The 25676-nt window shown below is 40.4% G+C and overlaps 1 protein-coding gene across 10 annotated transcripts in view; it reads left to right on the forward strand.

Annotated features, from left to right (window-relative positions):
* Positions 1-4314, forward strand: part of ESRRG (estrogen related receptor gamma) — a 1108989-nt gene extending 1104675 nt beyond the window's left edge. For all 10 annotated transcript variants that reach the window (XM_089684805.1, XM_089684808.1, XM_089684809.1 and 7 more), the window contains one exon: positions 662-4314. In XM_089684805.1, the coding sequence (XP_089540931.1) occupies positions 662-906 (245 nt within the window). In that variant the 3' untranslated portion in view covers positions 907-4314. The remainder of the gene's footprint in view (positions 1-661) is intronic.
* The last annotated feature ends 21362 nt before the right edge of the window (positions 4315-25676 follow it).

Below are 25676 nucleotides of genomic sequence, written 5' to 3' on the forward strand. Positions count from 1 at the left end.
ACAATAGCTCAGCGGGGAGATTGCAGCACTAACATCGGATGTGTTAGTACGGCGATCTGTACATTTTTTTTCTTTCAGACCACCAGGTTGAGCAAAAAAAAAACTTACTGTGTGTACCCACCATATGTTTGTTAACCAAATGCGTGACTGAAAACAGGTATGAAAAGAATAGTGCAAGTTCCTTAGTAAAGCACAATATTATGTACTGTCTGTCTGGGTTCCTTTCTGATTCCAAGTGCATTCTGCAACAAAAGCTTTTATCTTCACTCTGGCCCATCTTTGTCCCCAGCTGCCTCTCTACTCAAGGTGACCAGCAATAGCAGTGCTCCCATTGGTTTGTTATGATGGGGAATGCCTAGACTTTTTTTATGCCTGTTCTCAGGTCATACATTGGTTTTCAAAAAGTGATGTTGAAATTTGCCTGCTTATTTCCTTGTGAATTTAACTTTAATTTAATTTTGCATGTGATTTTAATCATCTAGGCAATCATTAGATATGGATTGTATAATTTTTTGAGAACTTGGACAAGCCTTCCTGCATAGATTCACTTGATTAAAAAAATAGCAACTTGCTAACTTGTCACTGCTTACAAACATAGCAAACAAGGCCAAGTTTTATGTGGTGAATTTGGGAACTAAACATTTGAATTTCTTTCTTTTAGACTCCATGCATATAGAAGATGTTGAAGCAGTTCAAAAGCTTCAAGATGTCTTACATGAGGCTTTGCAGGATTACGAAGCTGGGCAGCACATTGAAGACCCTCGCCGGGCTGGCAAGTTCCTGATGACTTTGCCGCTTCTCCGACAGACCTCCACCAAGGCCGTGCAACATTTCTACAACATCAAATTGGAAGGGAAAGTTCCTATGCACAAACTGTTTTTGGAAATGCTTGAGGCCAAGGTCTGACTAAAAGAATCTCTGGTGACCAGATACCACCATCGATAGAATAAGGGAAAACAAGACAAAATTATGACGGCAACCAATGTACTGAACTTAAAGCAAATGACTGCACTGATCAACAGCAGAAAGACTGGAGCAGCTTTTCACTTTTTCCTCTGCATTTTACTGGTGAAGTATCTCCTCTCCCATTTTTGCTGCTGATGAATTAAAAAAAAAAGTCTTTAATTGAGAAAGATGGAAGCCATCCCTGCCAAAGGACAGAAATCCATAGGATGCCACTGACTTTAATATAGACTATTATGCCCCTAATAACATAAGGAATTGGAAAAAACTCAATAGCGTGACAGTAAAACACAATGACTCTATACGCTATTAAAATTCCTTGGGAGCAGTCTCTAATTGGACACCCTGAGCGACATGTCATCGGCTGCTTCATTGCATTTTGTTCTCCGTTTAGGCCACCTAGCCATTTGATTCCTTTATTGTTTTTCAAGTCTTCCAGATATTTCTCAGTTTGGTACTGCGTAACTTTTTCAGGGAATAGTTTTGAGCTTTATTCATTCATGCAATATTAATTAAAATAATAATAATAATATTAATATATAATGATACAAAATGCATATTGGTTCGAGCAACAATGAACAATAAGGACATCTCTTTAAAGATTTTTTTTATTTAATTTTTTTTTCTTTCTTGTTATAAACGGAGGTTGTTTTGTACCAGCTTTACCAATTTTCAGCCATTAACCAGTTGTTATGTGGGTATGTCTCTTACTCAAGCAATAGTTGAAGGGACGGTGCATATTACCACGGATGCAATTAATGTTGTGTGCCAGTCTGGCTTGAAACCTTCAGTTTCTTAAAATGTAAAGCCTAGTATACCTGTTTTTTTTCCTAAAATATTAGATTACACCTGTGATGTACATAAGTAGTCTAAAGTGTTTACCACTTCAAATTATGAGGATGCTTGCAAACTGGTTTCTTTGGAAAAAAAATATCAAAAATACAAAAAAATCATTAATTTGCATAAAAATAATAAACATGTAAATTAATATTGCAGGTTAAAAAAAAGCAAAGGCCAGCAATAAAGTGTATGATATAAATAACTCTCTTTTGGCCGGATTAAAAAATATATAAATAATAAATGTACAAAGGAATATTTTTTTTTTTAAACAGCAATTTTATACAGATAGCTAAAGCAGTCAGTGTGGTTTTTCAAACCGTATTGTTGCAGCATGTTAGCCGTTTGGATATGAGACTGTTAAAAGGTGTAATCTAATGTACCTTCCTCAGTTTTCCCAATTGCCACAGTCGCTGACAAATACCTGCAATGCATCAACATGCTCTGCCAATGTAAGCGTTAATAGTTGCTCCCTGTATCATGTGAACGCCCATAATCTATGTACACAAATGTAATTAAAATTGTAATCCTAACAACAAAAAAAAAAAGAAATGTAGTTCAGCTTTTCAATGTTTCCTGTTTGCTGTGCTTTTTTTCCACATTTTATTTTTTCCTTCTCAGTTGCATTTCAAAGCTGATCGTACTGTTCTCCTCGTGGTTGTTTGGTTCTCGTGACGTGCGCTTTTAGACACAGGGTAGAATTAGAGGAAATATTGGATGTACAAGTCCTTGGGAGCCTAGAGTAGTTTAATCTGTGGCTTCCTGGAAATACTGTTCTTCTAAACGATGTCTCCTCTGCAGATCAAAACATCCAATTGTAAAATGACACCACAAGAAATCATGAGGCTTTCAATTTTTTTCAATTAAAAAAAAACGTTCTTAATGGAACACCAAAAATATCTTCTATGTTAAACTATGCTTAATTTTAAAGCGCTGTGTATATATATGGCTTTTATGAAATCATCTCAACTATTAATAACTCACTGTGTTGTTTTAAAACTTTCATTTCATTTTTTCTTTTAATTTAATTTTTTGCGTAAAAAGTTCCAAGACTCTACTACTCTGTGTGCTTTAACCAGAATACAGCAGGTTGGTAAAACACAGCAGCCTGGTTCTTTAAATACTGTGTATCTACCATTAGCTATTTAAGGACTATTATGTAGATTGTGGTTTCTCAGTAGAGAAGTGACTGTAGTGTGGTTCTAGATAACTCATCATTAGCAATTCATTCAGATGGCGAGTACCTTGAAATGCATAACTCTGACAGGTATTCAAAAATTGGTACACCCCCCTGGTGACTAAATTTTTACAACTCCTGGGAGAAAAAAAAAACAAAAAAAACAAAACAAAAACAAAAGGTGCTGATAGGCTGAGATTATTTATTTAAATATTTAGAATATTTTATTTTAAAGCTTTATGTTGTTTCAGTAACACTATATATATATAGATATTATAAAAACAAAATAAAAAAGAAATAAAAAAAATACCACTATTGTGTACACATCAATTTCACTGTATTAGGCATATGTACGTGGCATTTAGAAGCACACTGAAATGCATATATATCCATGCGAGCGTGCAAGGTTCGATCTGCAAATATCTCCGAATATTAAGATTAACTATAATACAATAAATCAAGAACTGTTCAAAACTTTGGAAGTTAAAAATGTGCTCATTATAATTGAAATGCTGGTGTGCCAGACCTAATTAAATATCTGCAAATTGTAGTTCTCGGTATTGTTCAGCTTATTGTATGGCTGCTTTAGGTCCAATGGCTATGTGGACAGTGGGGCATTAGATCTGAACAAACGAGAAAGATGTTCACTTGCGTTTCGATAAAAACAGCATAAATAACATGGGGGATGGAAACAGAGTAAGGAAGTGTGATTATAAAATTTAAATTATTATTTACTGTTCTAATTTAATTTTGAAATTAAATTATTTCTTATTTAATGCAATGTGATTGCGTGTCTCTTTATCTCAATCAAATTGGAAAGTTGTATTTATTACAGTGTTTTGCTTTTAAATAATGGGGATATAAAATTTTAAAACTGCTATTTTTCTTGAAGAGAAAATAGGGGTTGGTGATTGTATTTTAATTATTGAAACATTTCTGTTTACCTGCCTAGGAAAAAAAAACACATCTGATGGCAGTCTAATGTACAAGGATCATTGAAAGAACAAATAAATGAATAGAAAACAAGCTAAATATGATAAGATAATTTTAATAAACCAGGAGTTGCAACATAGCCGGAGTAACAAAGAAAACCATGTTATCAATGGGCTTCACATCTGTAAAGCAATCAACTGTATATTTTTGTGATGTGTATCATACCATGTGCTCCAGAAATATGTCCATTTGTGTAAATGTATTTATTTTATATTGTATATATTGTTAAATGCAAAAAGGAGACATGATTCTGTAACTTCAATCAGTTCAGATGTGTAAGTCAAATTATTATGCCTTTCAGGATGATGGTAGAGCAATATTAAAAGAAAAAAGCTTCCACTTTTTGATTGTTTTTGTGTTGTATTTTTTTATTCCTCTTTTTAGGTAGTAAATAATTCACACATATATTTTATTTATATAATTTTATTATTAATATATTATATGGTGTCATTATTTTCTCAGCACTTTAGGGTACGGTAAATCAAAAACTTTAAAAGGGTTTATACAACAACCAAAAAAGACGTTTTATATTTTGTGGCTTACCCAAAAATGAAAGTTTTTATATTTTGTAGCTTACTGGTCTTCAGATGCAGTGGCTGCATTAGTTTTATTTATTCAAGCTGTCTTTTCATTATTTTCACATAGTGAATTTGCAAGAAGTACACTTCCAGCCCCAGTATAATAATTCTATGTCATTTTTCTGTACCAGAACAACAGAAACAAGATAGGACTACAGAACACTGCCCCTCTCCTATTCTCGACAACATAGAAGGGCATGGTTCTGTGGTCCTTAGAGATAGATGAGAGCAATGTAATTGGTAACAGTCAGCACAGTCAGAAAGCACAGCAACACAGCTCAAAAGATTTCTAGCCAGATCAATAGGTATTTTTATCTTATAAGGTATAAAAAAACACAGTATGGTAAATATTTCACGAATCTAAAGGGACTAAAAAGAGAAGTTCATTGTTAGAGTATATATACCGTAAAATGTTCAAACAAAATGGTAACCACCCAAACCTATAACTAGCCTTTGCAGCAAGGAGCACATGGAAGGGCAACACATAGCAAAAAACAAACAAAAATTCCCAGCTCACCTACCAGCCAGCCTGCAGCAAACTTAATTGACCCTGACTAACAGTTCACATTGAAACCAGGGGTTTAGTTTGCACACATTTGCAAATATATGTGTAACCTGCACTGGCCATGTTACGGCATACCCAGATTACTGCTGTCCTACCTCTACAATTTTGAAAGCCTCCCAAGTTGAAGCACATATTTAGTAATGGATAGATTAAGTGCAGATATGCCTGAATTAAGCCCACCTTAAAGGTACAGGAACGCACTGGACAACCAGCAAGAGCACAATGGCAGCTGGAGGTATCCAATGCATCCTTGTTCCACTTCACCAACTGTACAAAGATAGAGAGATAGATAAGAACAATGTAAGTGGTGATGATCAGCACAGGCAGAAAGCACAGAAACACAGCCCAAAAGATTTTTGTCTAATAGGTATTTTTATCTTATCAGATATAACAAAACACAGTACAGTATATTTCACAGATCTAAAGGGAAAAAAAAAAGAAGTTCATTGTTAGAGTATATATACTTTAAATATACAGAAAGGAATCGCTCAAACTGTGATTTTGGTGTTTCCTTTGGTATACCTAAAGTGCTTAGTGGAGATATCCCCCCCGCCATGTTTCGGAGATCTTTTACTTCTTGCGGTGTCTTTGGAACAGGGAGTGAAGGAAAAGCTCCTCAACAAAGGAAGAGATAGCAAAACTAAAACAAAAAAAAATAACATTGGCTTTATACACTTTTAAAAATAAAACCTTTCGACCTTCCTTGGTCACATTAGAAGAAGACGAATTGCCTTCACTAAAATACATTAAAAATAAGGACAGCTGATGAGAAGAAAAAGTAGGGCAGATCAGAAGTTAACAATCAATGATATAGATAATGTACCTGAGTAACAAAACTTCCTTTTTTGTAATATTTTTTATTGTAGAAGAGGGCAACATAAAACTAATGCGATATTCGATGTTTTTGATAAACTAACACATCAATATCTGGTTTGATGGACAGAGCAACAATTCTCAAGGAATTCTCAAGGTGCTCATCAGATATTATGGTTCTAATTTTGCCCTTTGTGTGCTTCATCCTTGAAGATAGTTGCTTACAAAAACAGGTGCTGCTGCAAGCTGATGACATGAATAAGGCGTGACTGTGAAGAGTGGGAAGATAAAACTTTAAAAAGAAAAAAATAAATTTTGTGAAATTTTTCTTCGGTCACATGTGTTCACTAAGCGTAAATGCATTTTTAAAAGAAATCTAAAAGAAATCAACATTTTTAAGTAAATTTTACGATTTTGTTTTGGGCCACATTCATAGCCATCTTGGGCCGTAGGTCGGACACCCCTGCTTTAAAGTAACATTAAAAGCAAAACTTCTTTTTAGTTTTGGATAGAGTGGAGAAAGACCTGAACCACTGTCAAGTTTTCATTGCTTTGATTTCTTTGGTTCACTTAATATTTTAAAATAAATACATTGTTTTGATTGGTATACACTATTTGTCAAATTTGTAGGCCCAGAGTAATACATTGTAAATTTAGGTTGTTATTGCTGTCAGTATCCCCATCAGGGATCACTGTTATGGAGATTCACCCCCTCTATTTGACCTGGGGACCGTTATCACTGAGAGTGAACGTGAAAGAAAATCCAAAATAGGGTTGTCACCCTAACATGACTAGAGAGGAAATCTTCCAATGGAGATACCAGTGCTGGTGACAACCTGGGATTCCCTCACATTGGAGGGATTTCTTCTTACTTCCTGTTTTGGGTATGGGAAGGCAGTGAAGGTAAATTTCCCTGCAGCACCCTCCTAGCGTAAGATGCTAGGTAAATCTAGTTCTTGGTTCTATCTGTAAGGGAGCAGTAGTCACTTGATCTGGCCTGGTCATGGTTTCACAGGCTGGGAGTTTGATTGCTTTCCCCATCTCTGGAAGAGCTTTCTAGAACTTAGGATGGGAAATTCAAATTCAAATAACTGGCCTGAATGATTATCATGCCCTGGCCAATCCCTGGGGAGGTGTGCCTAGAAGGTGGTCTGGGAGGTGGTAAATATTCTGGAGCCTTGGGCAGACTGTATTTTTTCCTGTCAGGGAAGGTTCTGAGAGCTTCATGTCTGGGCATGCTATGGACTGAGTTGCTGTTCTGCAGGGTCTCAGCTGTGGCAGGGCTGGAGATCTGGGAATAATCTGGGGCTGACCTCACTGGACAGTGTCTGGAGGAGGCTGAAAAGAGGCGGCTGTCCTGGGGACTTGTGAGTAAAGACCCTAACTGACCGCCTTTTGATTGTGCAGCAACCTAATATTGCACCTATGGCTGTGCAGCCCTGCAGAGTAACCAAATGCCAAAAAACAAAAACAAAAGAGACTTGCCTTCTGGTCCCATATCTTCAAGGAGAAGAAGTGTCCACTGATCGATGTTACTGATCGTTTTGTACCAACCCTTCTCCTGTTTCAAGTTCTACAAGCAATAAACTGCAAAAAAGACAACCCCTAGATTGTTTATTGGAGCCATAATGAATGGACTGTTGAGTGGGTAACTGGCAGCCTCCATACGCTTTGGAAAATAACCAGTTAATATCAGTGGCCCCTGCAGGGGTAGCGCTACATCCCCAATGGAACACAGATGGCAAAAACAAAAACCTACAGTTATAATTCTCCCTTCCCCTAGCCAAAATTAATAAAAAAGCTTTAAAACTTAAAAGGGTTAGTTCACCTTTGCCAAAGAGCTGCCAATGCAGATAAGGGTTGTCTGTAGATAAAAACAAACTGTGCAGCTCTGAATAAAGTTGAATAATGCCCTTGTTATAGGTGTAGGCCATTTACATAGCTCCTGAATGAGGAAAGAACAAAGAGAGGGCGCACAGGCCTAGTGCATTACCATAAAAAATGTTTAATAAGAAACACAAACGAGAATAAAGTCAAGGCACATCATAAAAGAACACCTGGGTCAACACCACGCTGAGTAACAGTCCGCAATGGGGAGTGTAGACATCCAATAGGCTGACGCGTTTCGAGCACTTGCCTCTTCCTCAGAGCCAACTCTGAGTTGCACTAGGCCTGTGCGCCCTCTCTTTGTTCTTTCCTCATTCAGTATATTTGGATTCCCCCGGTCCATTTGAGGGCAGCAAGGTGTGCATGTTCCAGGACATTCTTAATGTGGTTGTAGCCTGCATCGAGTCCATCCCCAAGCGCAGGAGCATTTGTGTTTGCTGGTACATAGCTCCTGAAGCCTGACTGGAAAACTCCCAGGGCATTGCTGAGATGTTGCTAGGTGAGGCCTAGTCATTATTGCTCACCTCCACCATCACAGACGTGAGCTCACAAAAGCGGAGGTTAGAGCTACTGCATCAGGGAAGAGAAAGAGTACGTGAGGGGCAGAGAAAACACTCCTGTGATGGTGGTGGTGAGCAGCAATGACTAGGCCTCACTTAGCAACGTCCTAGGGCCTACACCTAAAGTAAGGGTAATATTCAACTTTTATCAGAGACACTCAGTTTGTTATTATCCACAGACACCCCTTATCTGCATAGGCAGGTTTTTGGTAAAGATGTACTAACACTTTACAGGCACAAGCACCATCTAAAAGGATGTGTTTATAATATTAAATAATTTAGAATTCCAGCTAAAAGTTTGTACTTCTATTTTTTGCTAGACCAAAAATATATCTGCATTATTAAAGCACTTTCCTTTTGCAGGGGTTACAAAAAACATTTTCAAACACAAACTATACAACTAATAAAGCTGGCCATAGACAGAGTGATTTTCTTTCCAGCAACCACAGGTTGCAGGAAAGAAAATCGCTTGATTCCCCATCAACACAGTCAGTGTTAATCGAGGAATCCTCCTATGGAGCCATTGTGCCCCCACCAGGAGAACACACTGAATATTTCAACTACATACAGAAAGTAAAGCCATGCTGTCAGACCGATATATAAAGAGACAAAAAGAGGATACATTACCTTTAAAAATGAGATTTATTGATAAAAAGTAAAATACTCACAAGAGAAATAAAATCAAATGGAAAGCATGTCACAAGGGATGCAATGTGGTCCAAAACCCCTGAAGGTAGTCTGGTGGGGAACTGCAGACCTCTGGATAGCTGGTGGCTGACGCTTTTCAAGGTTGGACCTCTTCATCAGAGCCAGTCGAACATTGAAGACACCTCCACCCTTCCTATGACAGTCATGTGACACTGCTCTTAGCATTACTGAGTGTCCGGGTGAAGTGTTTAGAAAAAGAGAAAGGCTTAGCTGTTGACTTTGGACAAAAAGTCAACATTTGCATATAAGTAAAAGTGCTGTATACCCTGCTTGGGCTGTATGTTTTGGAAATAGGAGTGCATTTAGTGCATTTAGTTTTTTCCTTGCTATTTCCAAATTTCGAGTGTTGTATTTCATATACACACGGTAGTGGTGCTTCCATTCTGGAACTATTTTCACACTGCATCTAAATAAAATTTCTACAATTCATCTTCACCTTGTTGCTGATCCTATATGATTTGTATTTCATATGTCGATTTAACGGTGCTCCCTCTAGTGGTCATGTGTATCTTCCTCCACTTCATGGGGCCTATTTATAAAACAGTTTCTGTGCAAATGTCGCAGCAGTGACACAAATGCCACAAATATTTATTTCAGGTACTTTTATAGCGCCGTCAATTTACACCGTGCTTTACATATATATTGTACATTCACATCAGTCCCTAACCCTCAAGAAGTGTACAATCTAAGGTCTCTAACTCATATTCATACATACACATACTAGGGACAATTTAGACAGGATCAATTAACCTACCTGCATGTCTTTTGAGGGTGGGATGAAACCGGAGTACCCGGAGGAAAGCCAGGCAGGCACAGGGAGAACATGCAAACTCCAGGCAGGTGGTGCCGTGGCTGGGATTTGGACCAACGACCCTAGTACTGCCAGGTGGAAGTGCTAACCACTAAGCCACTGTGCCACCCGAATAGTCCCCATAATGTTTGTAATATATGTGAAATGTCATTTTCTTTTAATTTTCTATAATTATTAGCTCCATCTAGTGGCCATAAAGCGCTATTTCCCCTTAAAACAGCAATTAGAAAAATACTGCATTATGGGCACAAGATGGAGCTGATGATCATAGGAAATGCACAGAAAATTTCACACATTATGGTGATTATTTGTGACGTTTGTGCGATTGCTCTGACATTTGCACAGTGTTTTTTTTTTTTTTTTTTTTTATAAAAAAAGCTTTCTAAGTATCTACAGTCAACACTTATTTTTGCAAGAATGGCTAAAAGCTCTGAAAGTTTTTTTTTGTCTGTGTTTTTCTGTGGAGATTTCCCTTTGTTTCCTGTCCTTGAGATGCAACAGGAGGTGAGAGCCCATCATAAATCAAGAAAAAGAAAGTTTCATCAACAGAGTATTTTTCCTGTATTTTTGTTCTGGTGAAAACTTAGATTTTCCATTACTTTGTTAACTAATAACAATAGTTGCCAGGACAAATATAGGGGTTAAATCTCCCCAGTGTGGGCACAGACTGTGAAAAAACCTGGCAAGGGTTCTAAACTTTTGAGAATACCCAAAACCAACAATTTCTAAAGAAAGTAAAGCTGACCCAGAAAAAAAAGTGTCAAATATTCTAGTCAGCTTTAAAGTATTCACTTCCAGAATATGTGCACCTGGCTCCAGCCCCCTCCATATAACATAAGCAGAGCATTTTTTTTCTAGTGCATTCAACTTTTTTTTCACTCCTTTCACACCTGGGAAAATGATATTGTGTCCTTGGTGCCTCAATGCTCGTGCACACTGCCAGATTCCTCTTATTCCATTTATTTTTAGAGGACCCTCAGTTCCCATAATGCTGGCCCCACCCTGTCATTGGTGCCACTGTCTATGCCCCCATGCATGTACAAAGAAACTGCAGTTCTGGAAGTCACAGATCTTGGGTTGTCTGCACATGAATTGGGAAACTTGACACAGATGCACTGCAGGTCCCAAAGGCTGGGCAGAGCCCTTCAGCACATCTGTACATGCACTGGATTTTCAAAGATGGCAACACCAATGAAGGGGGCGGGCCAGCATTATTGAGACTGAAGTTCCCCTTTAACAATAAAGGCACACTGGGTAAGAAGCACTGCAATAAGCTATAGTGTAGTGTTTAAAAAGAATTAAACATAATCTTCAAGAAATAATATTTAGATTTGAGATATCATCTACATCCCTTGTGTAAGATATTTTTCTATGCTCTTAAAATAATTTTAATGTTAGTAAATTAGTTATTGAAATCACCTTGGTCTTCCATAACAATGTACAGGAGACAACCAACTGTATAGCAGATGTTGACACAACATCATGTCTCCACACACATAGGGTTTGTTCCATACCAATTTGAAAGGTATCTATAACCAAAAGGTTTTTTTTGTATAAATTAGGAAAGGCTTTTAAACACCTATCAGGTCTTTTTTGATGGCTGTCAGCATCCTTACTAGGTAGATTCCCTCTCTCTGTTTGTCCTGGTGATCATTGTCAGTGAGACAAAAGGTTATGGAAAATACCATATTTTACTTTAGTCCAGTGAAAAAAGGTAAGAAAGCAAGGACGGGCAAAAAAGCTCCAAAAACAAATGTGGACTATTTTGGTACCCATGGAAAATGACAGTTTAGCAAGTATCAACTCATAACAGGTTGCACATGTTTCCCCAAACTAATCATTGAGCACGAGGTCAAGAGAACAGATTCCAGATGATGATGGGTGGGAATACAATATGTGGCCAGTTGTCTACATGCTTCACAACCTTCTTCAGGAGGAAAAATGAACAATAGAACATATGAAAATATTTGTACAACATATATATAATATATATATATATATATATATATATATATATATATACAGTATATACACACACATTTCTATCTATCTATCTATCTATCTATCTATATATTACCAGCCACTTTATTAGGTACACCTTGCTATTACTGGGTTGGACCCCCTTTTGCCTTTTTAACTGCTTTAATTCTTTGTAGCATAGATTGAACAAGCTGTTGGAAACATTGCTCAAAGATTCTGGTCCATATTAACATGAGTTACTGTTGCCTTTCTATCATCTCGAACCAGCCTGCCCATTCTCCTCTGACCACTGACATCAACAAGGCATTTTTGTCCACACAACTGCCAGTCACTGGATATTTTCTCTTTTTTAGACTATTCTCTGTAAACCCTAGAGTTGGTTGTGCGTGAAAATCCCAGTAGATCAGCAGTTTTTAAAATACTCAGACCAGCCCGTCTGGCACCAACAACCATTCCACTTTCAAAATCACTTAAATCCCCTTTCTTCTCCATTCTGATGCTCGGTTTGAACTTAAGCAAGACGTCTTCACCATGTCTACATGCCTAAATGCATTGAGTTGCTGCCATGTGATTGGCTGATTAACAATTTGTGTTACCAAGCAATTGAACAGGTTTACCTGCTAAAGTGGCCAGAGAGTGTAGATAGATGGATATTTCATGAATATTTTATATTCTTCATTTGGGGTCTGCATCTGGCCAATGGATACCTAACCTAGACCCCCGGACTAAACTTTGCTGTCTCAATGCCATTTTAAGCCTGTAAAAGAGTTTTAAAACAAGCCTTTACTGACCTCTGTAGCTGCAAGTATTGCTAAGTAATTTATTCTCAAAGATCACAACAGAGACTTTGAAGTTAGGTTTCAGTTAGTTTCCAATAGCTTACAGCACCTGCTAATTGTTTGCAATAAAGGGCTGGTAGGCTATCAAGTTCCTGCTGCCAGAGCAAAAAAGAGGTAAGTAGATGTCAGTACTTCTGATATGAACTTTAAAGAAGGATTTCTTCACAATGCCTACATCTACAGAAGTCAGCAAGGGTTTGTTTCCTTTTACGGCACAAGTACACTTTAACCGCTTCCAAGCCTGGCCTATAGTCAATTGATGAGGCTTTCTAGATACGACATTCTCTTAGTCACTTCAAAAATGGTTGATCTGCGATTTTCACGCACAACCATCTCTAGGGCTTGGTCCAAAAAAGAAGAAATATCCAGTGACTGGCAGTTGTGTGGACAAAAATGCCTTGTTGATGTCAAAGGTCAGAGAACAATGGGCAGACTGGTTCAAGATAATAGAAAATCAACAGTAACTCAAATAACCACTCGTTACAACCAAGCTATGCAGAATACCATCTCTGAATGGACAACACTTTGAATCTTGAAGCAGATAGGCTATGGCAGCAGAAGTCCACACCGGGTGCCACTCCTGTCAGGTAAGAACAGGAAACGGGGGCTACAGTTCACACAGGCTCACCAAAATTGGACAATAAAAGATTGGAAAAATTTTTGGAAAAAGATTTTAGCTGTGACATTCAGATGATAGGGTCAGAAATTTGCGTAAACAACATGAAAGCATGGATCCATCCTGCTGTGTATCAACGGTTCAGGCTGGTGGTGGTGTAATGGTGTGGGGGATATTTTCTTGGCACTAGCAAGGTGTACCATAAAGTGGCTGGTGAGTTTATACATTTTATATATATATATATATATATATATCCCCCCCCAGATAGGTGCTAGGATTTTGTACAGTTAGGATAAGTAAAGCTGTGTTTCTCTACTTAACAGAGAGACTGTTAGGTAGACTCATTATGGTATTCTGCTTAACAAGTGCTGCAATTGATTAGTCAGGTGTGCTCATAATGCTATGGTGCTGTTTGCGTTTATCCTGAGTTCCGCTTGCCTTCTGGAAGCTAGGAAAACCTTTCAGGATATAGGCTGGAGATAGGCAAATGAGCGGCATGAATATGGATACAACCCTGGCCAATTACAGGGGAGGGTGGCCCCACTGCATGCTGGGGAGTGGCCTTTATGTTCTGTGAGCACATGGGTTCGGGTTCTTTCCTGGAGAGGATTGCAGCAAGCCAGTCTAGGGGCAGGCTTGCCTCACCTGGCACCTGCTGCCATGCGGCCTCGGTTGGGCAACCTGAGGGCCTGCAGTAAGAGAGAGACCCTGGTTCTTCAGTACACTGACTGAGGGGAGCTGTCTGCCAAGGGTCTGTCTTGTATCACTGCAGGGTGAAGATTGAAAGGAGGTTACCATTCTGTCCTTGGGCTGTGTGAATACAGACACAGAGATCTTGTGTCCTTTGCTACCCCTCTAGTGCTTGATAGTCAGCATGGGTCTGAGAAAAAGGGATAATTGGTTTGTGTTTTGAAGAGCTTGTCCAACTGCTGCTAATGCATAGGACTTTGCTCAGTTTCAGTTACTTGTGGACTATCACACTCTGTCATAACTGGCTTGTACCTGGGGAGCTCTGCCCTGCTAATACTACTACTGCTAAAAGGACTTTGCTCACTCCTAAACTACTTGTGGCTATTGGAAAGGAGAAGTCTGCTATCTGCCTCTAGCAAGGACTTCAATAGTGCTCAACTGAGAGATCAGTTAGATGTTCTCAACTGTAATTAGTTCAAATTCTGGAATATCCTACTAAATTCTCCATCCCTATCCCCAGTTCTACAATAAAAATACAAAAACAACATCCCCTAGATTGGTCATTGAAGACAACGAGTGAAAATGTGTGTGTGTGCGCACCTGGCAATAGAAAATACCCTGTGCCTGGCTGTTGGGCAAAAAAATACAAGTGGCTCCTGAGGGGGAATGCTACATATATATTTCTCTAGATCTCTCCCTAGATTAATCCCCAACAACAATGTCAGATTATCTGGATAATACTTGAATTTACTGTGCAAATATCAAATGCAAATAGAAATTAAAGCAATATCACTTTCATTTTTTTTTGCAAATCTGCCAAAATGTCTCTTATTCATTTGTATCCTCGCCAACCCAACCTGATCATATCCTAATTATGCTAATATTTTACGCAAACTGATTTTTTTTTTGCTGTGTGCGATGCAATGCAGTTTTGAACGAGGAATAAAGTTTCTCTAAAGTAAAATGCATATGTTCACTTTGAGCTTCACCATTTCACTATATTACACAGAATTCCCAGTTATGACAGACTTTGATGGTTATTTATGTTGGAAAATATCTGAGAATGCACAAGTTATGCAAATGTTGTATTGAGAAACATTGCAGGATTTTTTTTTTTCTATTTCTTTCCATAAAAAATATTTATAAAAATCTGCTACTGAATTAAAGCCCTATCCCCCCCCCCCAAAAAAAAAATAAATAAATGTATATATATATAAATAATATGTAAGGGTAAGCTACAAATGCTGAAAAGAATAATGTGTGGAACCAAGACATCTCTGAAATGACACACACAAAAAAAAAAGACATTCTTGAACTCAGGGGAATAAAGAGAGAAAAATCCTGGGGACTCGAGTGGATAAGAATGCTATCAGCAATCCTTTTACATAACGTAACTTGAAATTGGGACCTTTCTCTTTATATATTTATTAATGAATAAAACGAAGGAGATAAAAAGGTGAGAGGCAGCAGCTATAATTTTTAGCAGCTTTATCTACCTACAGGACACAGAAGAGGGACCAGGAATTTTAGTTAGACCTAGAAACCAGCAGCCAGCATGTTAATTTGCTATAATAGTATATATATATATATATATATATATACTAAAAGTAAAGCCCCTTAGGAAACTGTAAACAATTTTGAAAGAGACTATGTAACCCCACTAAAAAGGTTGTGGCAATTTTATGAATTAATATATTGCCAGTGTTCTTATGAATTATAACTGTGGATACTATTTGTTGTAAGAAAATCATCCAATCCTTGGTTTTGCCATTGCTACTTGCACTCCAAAATTCCACATCTTAAAGAGGACCTGTACTGTGAAAGCTGTTCCAAAAAACATCAAGAACTAATTATCAGTATTGGCTGTAGGCTCCCTGATCTTTTTTGCTATTACTGATCTATCACACAAGGATTGATTTACTAAATACAAACAGGCCATTCATTTTGCAAGGAAAGTTGCTCTGTCCAAGGGAAATTTCCCCAGAACTTAGTGAATATACAATAACAAACAAAAACAGAGGGCACACTGGCCTAGTGCAATATCCTTAAAATATGGCTTTAATAAATAAAAAAGTAAGTATTTTACTCACAAAGTGAGCTAAAAGTACAAGCTCATCGCGTAGAAACAGCACAGTCCAATCCACAGTACATCATAAAGTACAGGATGATGAAATCTCAACAGTCTGATGCGTTTCGAGGACTTAGCCACTTCCTCAGAGCCAAGAGGTTCACCCTGCAAAGGATGCCCAATCACATGCAAGGAAAATTTAAAAAAAACTTAATTTTTGCTTGGATGTGATTGGATGATGATAGTCAGCAGAACTTCACCTTATTCACTAAGCACTGGGGAAAAATATGTTGCAAACTGCAACTTTCCTTGCACAGTGAGCAATTTGTATTTAGTAAATACAATCCCCTGCATGGCAATGGCATAATGTGCTAGTATGCATCACATACTAGCAGATCATGAAATACTTACCAACCAAATCAACCACAGTTTGTAGGCAAAGTAACTGTCCCATTAAACAAAACATCAAGAATTAAAACACAAAAATGCCTGGATATAATACTGATTAAGAAGCTGGGGAAAAAAAAGGTTTAAAGGGTTGTAAAATGCGGCCTTTCAAAATAAATAAGAAAGAAATCCCCTGCATGGCAATGGCATAATGTGCTAGTATGCATCACATACTAACACATCATGAAATACTTACCATAGAAGGAAGCCCTCCAGTGGTGTGCTGTCACCGCTGACAGGGCTTCCATCTTCCCCCGGTTTTCCTTCCAGGTTTGCTAGCTCCGGTTCTTTGGACCCATGCACACAGGAGCCATGGTTTACAGCACAGAGCTCTAAAGGGCTGCATCCAGTGTGAATATCTCCTAAACACTGCACATTTAGGAGGTATTCACTGTATCTACAGGTAAGCCTTATTATAGGCTTACCTGTAGGTAGAAGTTCAAAAACTGAGTTTACTACCATTTCAAGTGTAGCATTACAATTTGGTAGTTAAATAGCACATTTTTATCATGGAGCTTATCTCAGACCAAAAAGATGGACAATTAGGGTAGAATGAGGAATAGGGGAATTTGGTTTCAAAAGGAGGGACAGTTGGGAACTATAAAATTGTGTGGAGGTGGCCATCTTGGTAGAGGAGGGGGCTTTTCTTATATCAGAGCTTCCCCCCTCCCCCCCTCCCCCCTGATGATTGTCAAGCTGATGACTGGTAGGGTATTGACTAAGAAGTGCAGAAGATGTGCAAAAATTACATATTCATAGAATGTATGAAGTAGAAGCAGGGAGGTCCTTGCACTGCAGGTCTTCAGGTACAGTTTCCTCTCCAGCAAGTAGAACATTGAGCATCACAGTAGTAACATCACCAAAACTCACTCCAAATCCGGTGAGAATGGCAGTCAGAGGAAGCAGTGCCTTAGATAACCTCACACTGCAGATATACATTCAGTCTATCCTGAACTCAGTGGCCAGACTCATCCACCTTACCTACCGCTCCTCTTCTGCCACCCCCCTCTGTCATTCCCTCCACTGGCTCCCGATTGCCCAACGCATTAAATTCAAACTACTAACATTGACATACAAAGCCATTCACAATGCTGCCCCAAACTACCTCACCGACCTGATACCCAAATACCACCCAACCCGTAATCTTCGCTCCTCACAAGACCTCCTACTTTCTAGCTCCCTGGTCTCCACCTCCCATGCCCGACTGCAAGACTTCTCCAGGACTTCCCCCATCCTCTGGAACTCACTACCCCAATCCATCAGACTGTCACCTACCCTCCTCACCTTTAGGCGCACCCTGAAAACCCATCTATTCAGGGAAGCCTACCCCACCCTCACCTAATAGCCGATCTCCTCCACGCCTTCTACCACTTCATCCCCCACAGCCACTTCCTCCTGTACCACTTTCCCCTCCCTCCTAGATTGTAAGCTCGAAAGAGCAGGGCCCTCGAACCCCTCGTGTATTGTTTTGTTACTGTATTGTCTCATGTTCCGTCCCCCACTATAATGTACAGCTCTGAGCAAACCTTTCTGGCGCTATATAAATACTGTATAATAATAATACATCTATAACGCTCAAGGCATAGGAAGTGCACTGCTTTTTTTAAGGAATAATTTTGGGAACAGTTATCATTTCTAGATGTTCTGAATAACATAACAAGTATTTGCTTTCGGTAACTACAAGAACCCATCCTTAAAGTGGAAGTAAACCCAATTTGGATCTTTTACCTAAATGTAAGCCTTTAATAAGGTTTACCTGTAAGTACTGTAAATATCCCCTAAACATGCACCGTTTAGGAGAAATTTACTGTAGAAGTGCCAGTGATGTCACTGGCACGTGCACACTGCACTCCCAATGGATGGCGTGCCGTCCTTTGAGAGAGCCATGCCACATCATGACTTGGCCAATCAGATGGCCGCACCTACAAACCCGGAAGGAAGACCAGGTAAAGATGGAAGTCCTGGGGAGCTGTGACAGAGCTCCCCTGGAGGGCTTCATTTTCAGGTAAGTCTTCCAGAACATCTTAGTATACGATGAATAGTAGAACATTCTGCTATTATCTTTTTTAGATTTTTTGGGGCGGTTTACTACGGCTTTAACATAATGGTGAAATCTTTTTTCCTCATTATACATCTGATGTCCACTTGCCCTTGGGAAAATAAAGAAAGGTAAACTGCCAAATCCTAATAATTTTCTTCAAAATGTTAATATAAATTAATCACACAGCTATATAATCAACTTCAAAAAAGACAACATGTTCAACAAGTTCATCTGAAAAAAAACCTGACATTCTCACCATCCAAAATCCCCAGGTAAACCAGGGGACACACAAAAAACATATATGTTCAATCTGTGTCATAAGATAAAAACGTTGTACTTTTTTTCATACTAAGTATTAACAGTCTGTATAAATAGAAATATGAGGTGTGCCCAAAGCTGAACTCCAGCAAAGTATTTTTTTGCACAGTTACATCTTGGCCAGCTTGGACCAATGTAAGTATACATATTCAAACCCTGAGGGCCGCTGTCGAAGCGGAGAATCACTGTTGTAGTAGGGGCTACTATAGTGATTGCTGCTGTCTTCCAAGTCCTGTGCCAAGCGGCAGACCTTTTGCATAGTGAATACAGGGGGTTACTACATGGCACAGCTGCCATCCTCACAATGCCTTGTTTTCTTTTTAAATGAATACAAGGTGTGCGGGTAGGGAAGGTGTACAGTATTAGCTCGCCTTTTCAATTTTTCTGAAATGGTGAACTAACACTTTCAGGACAGATTTCTTATTTATTTTTAATAACTGATAAAATAGAGCATTAAAATTTAATATGGAAAAAAAAGAATCTTTGGAAATCAGGACAGTGCTTTTATCCTTTTTTTTTTTTTGCATCCTCTGATTTACTTATGGATTTTTAATGGACCAATGCAACTAAATGCAATAAAACCGAACCTGAAAAACCTAGAAAAATTAAATAATTAAATAATAAATCATTATTTAATCATCTAACCAAATGCAAACAATAATTATGGTTATTTAGTATATTTTTTTAAATTTACCTTTCACTTGATTGGTTATTTAATGTTTTGGGTATTGATCAGTGGAAGTAAATTTAGAACTGAAGCATCACACTGTAATATTCAAGTCTAAATACAAGCCTGGTTTTGCAAACATTGGAATAAGGCTAGGTTCACATCTATGCAGGTTGTGGTTGATGCGTTTTTCCAGTGTGTTTTGCATTTTTGCACACGCTAATTTAGCTTTCTTTAGCTAATAGGAGAGTATGAAAGTTATGTGCAAAACGTATACAAAAAAGCAACACTTGCATTTTTGGTGGGGGTCCATTGAAGTTTATGACACACAAAACACAATCTTCTGCAGGAATAAAAGTCCCTGACCCTTTCCAACAAAACATACTGGCTCAAAACTCTCACATGTGAACTACATCCAAAAAAAACCATGTTAAATGGGCTGCGGTGTGTTTCTGAAAAATGCACTAAAAAACACATAAGTGTGAACCAAGGGCAGGGGCGGACTGACCATTTGGAAACTCGGGCACTGCCCGAGGGCCCTGGGTCAATAGGGGGCCCCATGAGATGCCCCTGGTACCTTTTTCATAGGCTTTTTTGAGTTTGGGCAAGGACACAGGGGTCCCATGATCCCCTATTGCCCAGGGGCCCATGAGTTGTGAGTCCGCCCCTGACCAAGGGTTAACATGTATTCAGACTTGAATATTACAGAGTGGTGCTTCGATTCTAAATTCATGGTTACACGCATCCTGTCCTTGGCTGACAACCTTCACTCACTGTTTGAACAGTGTTGTTACCCAGGACAGGAAGCATGTTAGGACTACAGAACACCTCCACCTTTCCATGTCTCCATGACATAAGTAGGAGGTGTTCTGTAGTCCACATAGGAAGCCTATCCCATTTCTAACTGATAACAGCACAGAGAGCACAGGGGGTTATCGGATCACAAGATTTCTGGCAGGATCGAAAGGTAGTTTTTGTACTTATCAAACAGCTATACCGGAATGCTTACTTTTACTTGTAAATGTGTCAGACTAAAAGGAAGCAAAAAAGTGAGTCTGAACACTCTTCAGAACCCACAAGAGAGGCAAACCAGTTATCTTCATAGCAATGTCTTCCTACCCCGCACTACAGTGTGAATGAATCAGTGTCATCACCTCTCTCCCAGCAGAGAAAAGATCTAGAATTTGGTAACATTGGACCAGGCAGGAGTACGGCTCAACTGGGAAGTCCTGGGAAAAATCTAGAATATGATGAACATGATACTCCCACATATCCCACCTGCCAGATATAAAACATACCGTAACTTTTATTTTTTTAGGAATTCTCATTCATAATTTTATATACTCTGTATTTGTCTCTCATTTGAACTTTTAGGGCTCATTTACATCACTATCTCCGCATTCAGTTCTGCCATGCATTTGCAGTACGGTTTTTGGATTTTTTTTTTTTTAACCACTTGCCCTCTAGAGAATTTACCCCCCTTCCTGACCAGGCCATTTTTTGTGATACAGCACTGCGTTACTTTAACAGACAATGCAACATGCACCCAAATGAAATTTACATCCTTTTTCCCCACAAATCGAGCTTTCTTTCGGTGGTATTTGATTGCCTGTGCTTTTTTTTAATTTTTTGCACTATAAACAAAAACAGACTGACAATTTTGAAAAAAAAACTATATTTTTGACTTTTTGCTAATAAACATGTCCAGTAAAAAAAAAATCAAAAAATCAAAATGCCAATACGTATAAATTAATTGGTTTACATGAAAGTTATAGCGTTTACAAATGTCACTATATATACTGAAATAACGTTTTTATTTTTTTTTTTGCTAGTAATGGCGGCAATCAGCAACTTATAGCAGGACTGTGGTGGGCATTCTGACACTAAGGGGAATACACCAATACAGTGATCAGTGCGACTAAAATACACTGACAGTCTATTAACCTCCTTAGCGGTGTTCCCGAGTGTAGCTCGGGGTAGAATTTCTATACCAAAAGCGGTAACCCCGAGCTACACTCGGGCTTACCATGCAGCGTTCTCTGGGGGTCCCTGCAGCACTTACCTTGTCCTTCGCTCCCACGATGGGTCCCCTGCAGCGTCCCCGGCCATCTCCTCCGGCGGATGCCGGCATCTGGCTTCCGTGTTCCGGTCCCTGTGACGTCGGAACGTTCGGGCGGCGGAACCGGCGGGAAATTTGAAATTTTTAAAAAATTACATTTTTGCTGTCATTGCTTTTTCACTGCATTTCACATACATTTTGTCCCTACTGCTTTGTCCTGTGCCCTGCCTGCATTTTGAATGTTCTTTCTGCCTGGAAACTTAGAAAAGTCCATGGCGGCCAAAAAGCGTCCCTTTACGTCAAAAGCGGTTTTAGAACAGCGATAGTAAATCAGAACCACCTGCAGAATTGAGTGATAATGATTTGTGGGGAAATTCGTCATCAGACACTGAAAACAATTTTGCGACTTTGCTCAGCGATGTGCGAATTTGCCTCTGTATTTCAAATTTCAGTGTTTTTGGTTTGATTAAATTATTTATATATGTAAAAGTGTTATAAGCAAACTTTAAATAAAAACTGTGAAGTCCATCAATCAGTCCATCAAACAGTTGTTAACTCTCACTATCCAATAACATCATAGTTCAAGATGTTCAGAAATTCTTCTAACGATCTCCCATGTGCATGTACCTCAAAAAAAAGGAAATAACATATAGTGCATTATCCTTTATATAACATAAACTTAATTCATCTCACACAATCCAGTGACCAATAGTGATAGTAATAGTGATAGAATCCGAAAATTAGCAGACTTCGGATGCGCGAATCGAAATTTTTCCTAAAATGGCGGCGACATGTGCGGCGACGGAGCGGGGATCTTTGGGAAGGCGCGCAGACAAGGCGCGCTGACCCATAATGCATTCATTCATGACATGTGATCGCATTAGCCAATCAGCAGCCAGCCAGCCAGCACTGTGTAATGGTCGAGCTATAAATTGCGGCCATTTTAGAATTCTCCATTTGCCTCCAGTCATTCAAGAGAGGCAGACCTGTCTGTATTGAGGGAGAGAGTTAGGGCCACAGAATCGTTACTTAGGGACACAGAACCGTTACTTAGGGACACAGAATCGTTACTTAGGGCCACAGAACCGTTACTTAGGGCCACAGAACCGTTACTTAGGGACACAGAATTGTTACTCAGGGACAGACACAGAATTGTTACTGAGGGACACAGAATTGTTACTGAGGGACACAGAATTGTTACTGAGGGACACAGAATTGTTACTCAGGGACAGACACAGAATTGTTACTCAGGGACAGACACAGAATTGTTACTCAGGGACAGACACAGAATTGTTACTCAGGGACAGACACAGAATTGTTACTGAGGGACACAGAAATGTTACTGAGGGACACAGAATTGTTACTGAGGGACACAGAATTGTTACTCAGGGACAGACACAGAATTGTTACTGAGGGACACAGAATTGTTACTGAGGGACACAGAATTGTTACTGAGGGACACAGAATTGTTACTGAGGGACACAGAATTGTTACTCAGGGATAGACACAGAATTGTTACTGAGGGACACAGAATTGTTACTGAGGGACACAGAATTGTTACTGAGGGACACAGAATTGTTACTCAGGGACAGACACAGAATTGTTACTCAGGGACAGACACAGAATTGTTACTGAGGGACACAGAATTGTTACTGAGGGACACAGAATTGTTACTGAGGGACACAGAATTGTTACTCAGGGACACAGAATTGTTACTCAGGGACACAGAATTGTTACTCAGAGACAGACACAGAATTGTTACTGAGGGACACAGAATTGTTACTGAGGGACACAGAATTGTTACTCAGGGACACAGAATTGTTACTGAGGGACACAGAATTGTTACTCAGGGACACAGAATTGTTACTCAGGGACAGACACAGAATTGTTATTGAGGGACACAGAATTGTTACTGAGGGACACAGAATTGTTACTCAGGGACACAGAATTGTTACTCAGGGACAGACACAGAATTGTTACTCAGGGACACAGAATTGTTACTCAGGGACAGACACAGAATTGTTACTCAGGGACACAGAATTGTTACTCAGGGACACAGAATCGTTGAATTAAAGAGTATGTCAGACAACATGCAGAGGAGTGGCAGAGGAGGCAATGTTTTAGGAGCGAGCAGACGTGGCAGCAGAGGAAGGGGTCGAGGCAGCACTAGTCGCAGCCAGAGGCCAGTGCTCCCGGTGTCATCCAGCGGTCGTGTCTCCACCGACAACCCTGCCGTCATCGATTGGTTGGCTCGGTCGTCTTCCTCTTCCCAGGTCACCTCTGACACCTACAGCCAACGGTCGGTGGGTACGTCAGACACAACCGTTAGTTGGCATGGCCCGGGAGCAAGCCCACTGAAATCACGTGTCCTCTACCTGCCCCTGTCCTTTGGTGTTCCCTCACCAAGCGAAGTATCGCATGCTGTGGGCTCAGCCCCACTGTACAGTGAGGAAGAGCTAACAGAGGGCGGTCAGGAACGGGGGGAGACATCCGCCTCTTCAGCAGCCAGGCGAAGAAGTACTGGCGAGGAGAGTGGCTCGGTAGCCGGTCTAGAGACAGGTCTGTCTCCTGACCCACACGCAGCCGAGGGGGCTAGTAGTGAGGCGGAGACCCTAATTGATGATGATGAGGCTGATCGCACTTGGCAGCCTCGTCGTCATCAGGCTATTGCTTCCGCATCATCAGGAGAAGAGGGTGCCAGCTTGGCAGCGAGCAAAACAGTCGGTGGATTCCCCAGGAGGCAGCAGGGTCACAGCAGTGTCAGTGGAGGCAAACGGCCATGGAGTAGAGCACCAGCTCCACTGCAGCCTACCACCACGGCCAGTAGTGGTGCCGGTGTGCACGGAGGAAGTAGCAGTCAGCCAGTGAGGAGTAGTGGGGGCAAAGTTTCCTACTCGGCGGTGTGGCAATTTTTTGTCAAGCCACCCGAGGAAGTAAACGTAGCCGTATGTCGACTATGTGGCCAGAAATTCAAGCGTGGCCAGGGGGCCCATGTTGGGACTACAGCGTTGCGTCAGCATATGCAGCGTCGCCATTTGGTGGCCTGGGAAAACCGTGATAAAAATACGGCGGTTCTGCCTGCCCCAGCCCCCGCTCCATCACCCGCTCCGTTACTTGCTCCGTCACCCGACGTCAATCGCCCTCTATCAGCCAGTCAAGGCTCCAACACCTCTGCTGAGGGGAGTTGTCGCTCGTTGGCATCTTCCGCTCGTTCAGATGCTCCTTCTCCTGCTACTCCTCTTCACGGATTCCGTCAGCAGTCTTTCTTGGAATCCGTTTCCAAGAGACAACAGTTTGCGAGCACGCACCCGACGGTGCAAAAGCTGAACGTCCTCCTGTCCAAGTTGCTGGTGCTGCAGTCCCTCCCTTTCCAAGTGGTGGACTCAGCACCTTTCCGAGAAATGATGGCTTGTGCCGCGCCGCGGTGGAGAGTGCCAAGCCGTCATTTCTTCGCCAAAAAGGCAGTGCCAGCCCTGCATTCACATGTAGAAGAGATGGTGGGCCAGTCTTTGAGCATGTCGGTCTCTGCCAAAGTGCACGGCAGCGCCGACGTGTGGAGCTGTAACTACGGTCAGGGACAGTACATGTCATTTACGGCCCACTGGGTGAACGTGGTGCCGGCACAGCCGCACCAGCAACTTGGACAGGTCACGCCGCTTTTGCCTCCACGTTTGCACGTCCTTGGTCCACAAAAGATGTCCGCCTCTACCACCTCTTCTTCCGCTGTGTCCTCAGCCGCCACCCCCGTGCCAAGTCCCATTACCCGACCGGCATATCACATGTGCAGGGCGCAACGGTGTCACGCTGTGCTGCACCTGGTATGCCTTGGTGAACGTAGTCACACAGGGGAGGAACTTCTGAGTGTAATGAACAGAGAAATCGACAGATGGCTGTCTCCGCGCAAACTGAAAATCGGAACCATGTTGACCGACAACGGAAAGAACATGGTGTCTGCTCTGCGTCAAGGAAGGTTGTGCCATGCGCCATGCATGGCTCACGTGTTCAATCTGGTTGTCAAGCGGTTCCTAAAATCCACCATCCCACTGCAAGACATCCTTA

This window comes from Staurois parvus, unplaced genomic scaffold, assembly GCF_062004578.1.
Source record: "Staurois parvus isolate SC_StPar_1 unplaced genomic scaffold, SC_StPar_1.0 ptg000357l, whole genome shotgun sequence".
NCBI classification, from domain to species: domain Eukaryota; kingdom Metazoa; phylum Chordata; class Amphibia; order Anura; family Ranidae; genus Staurois; species Staurois parvus.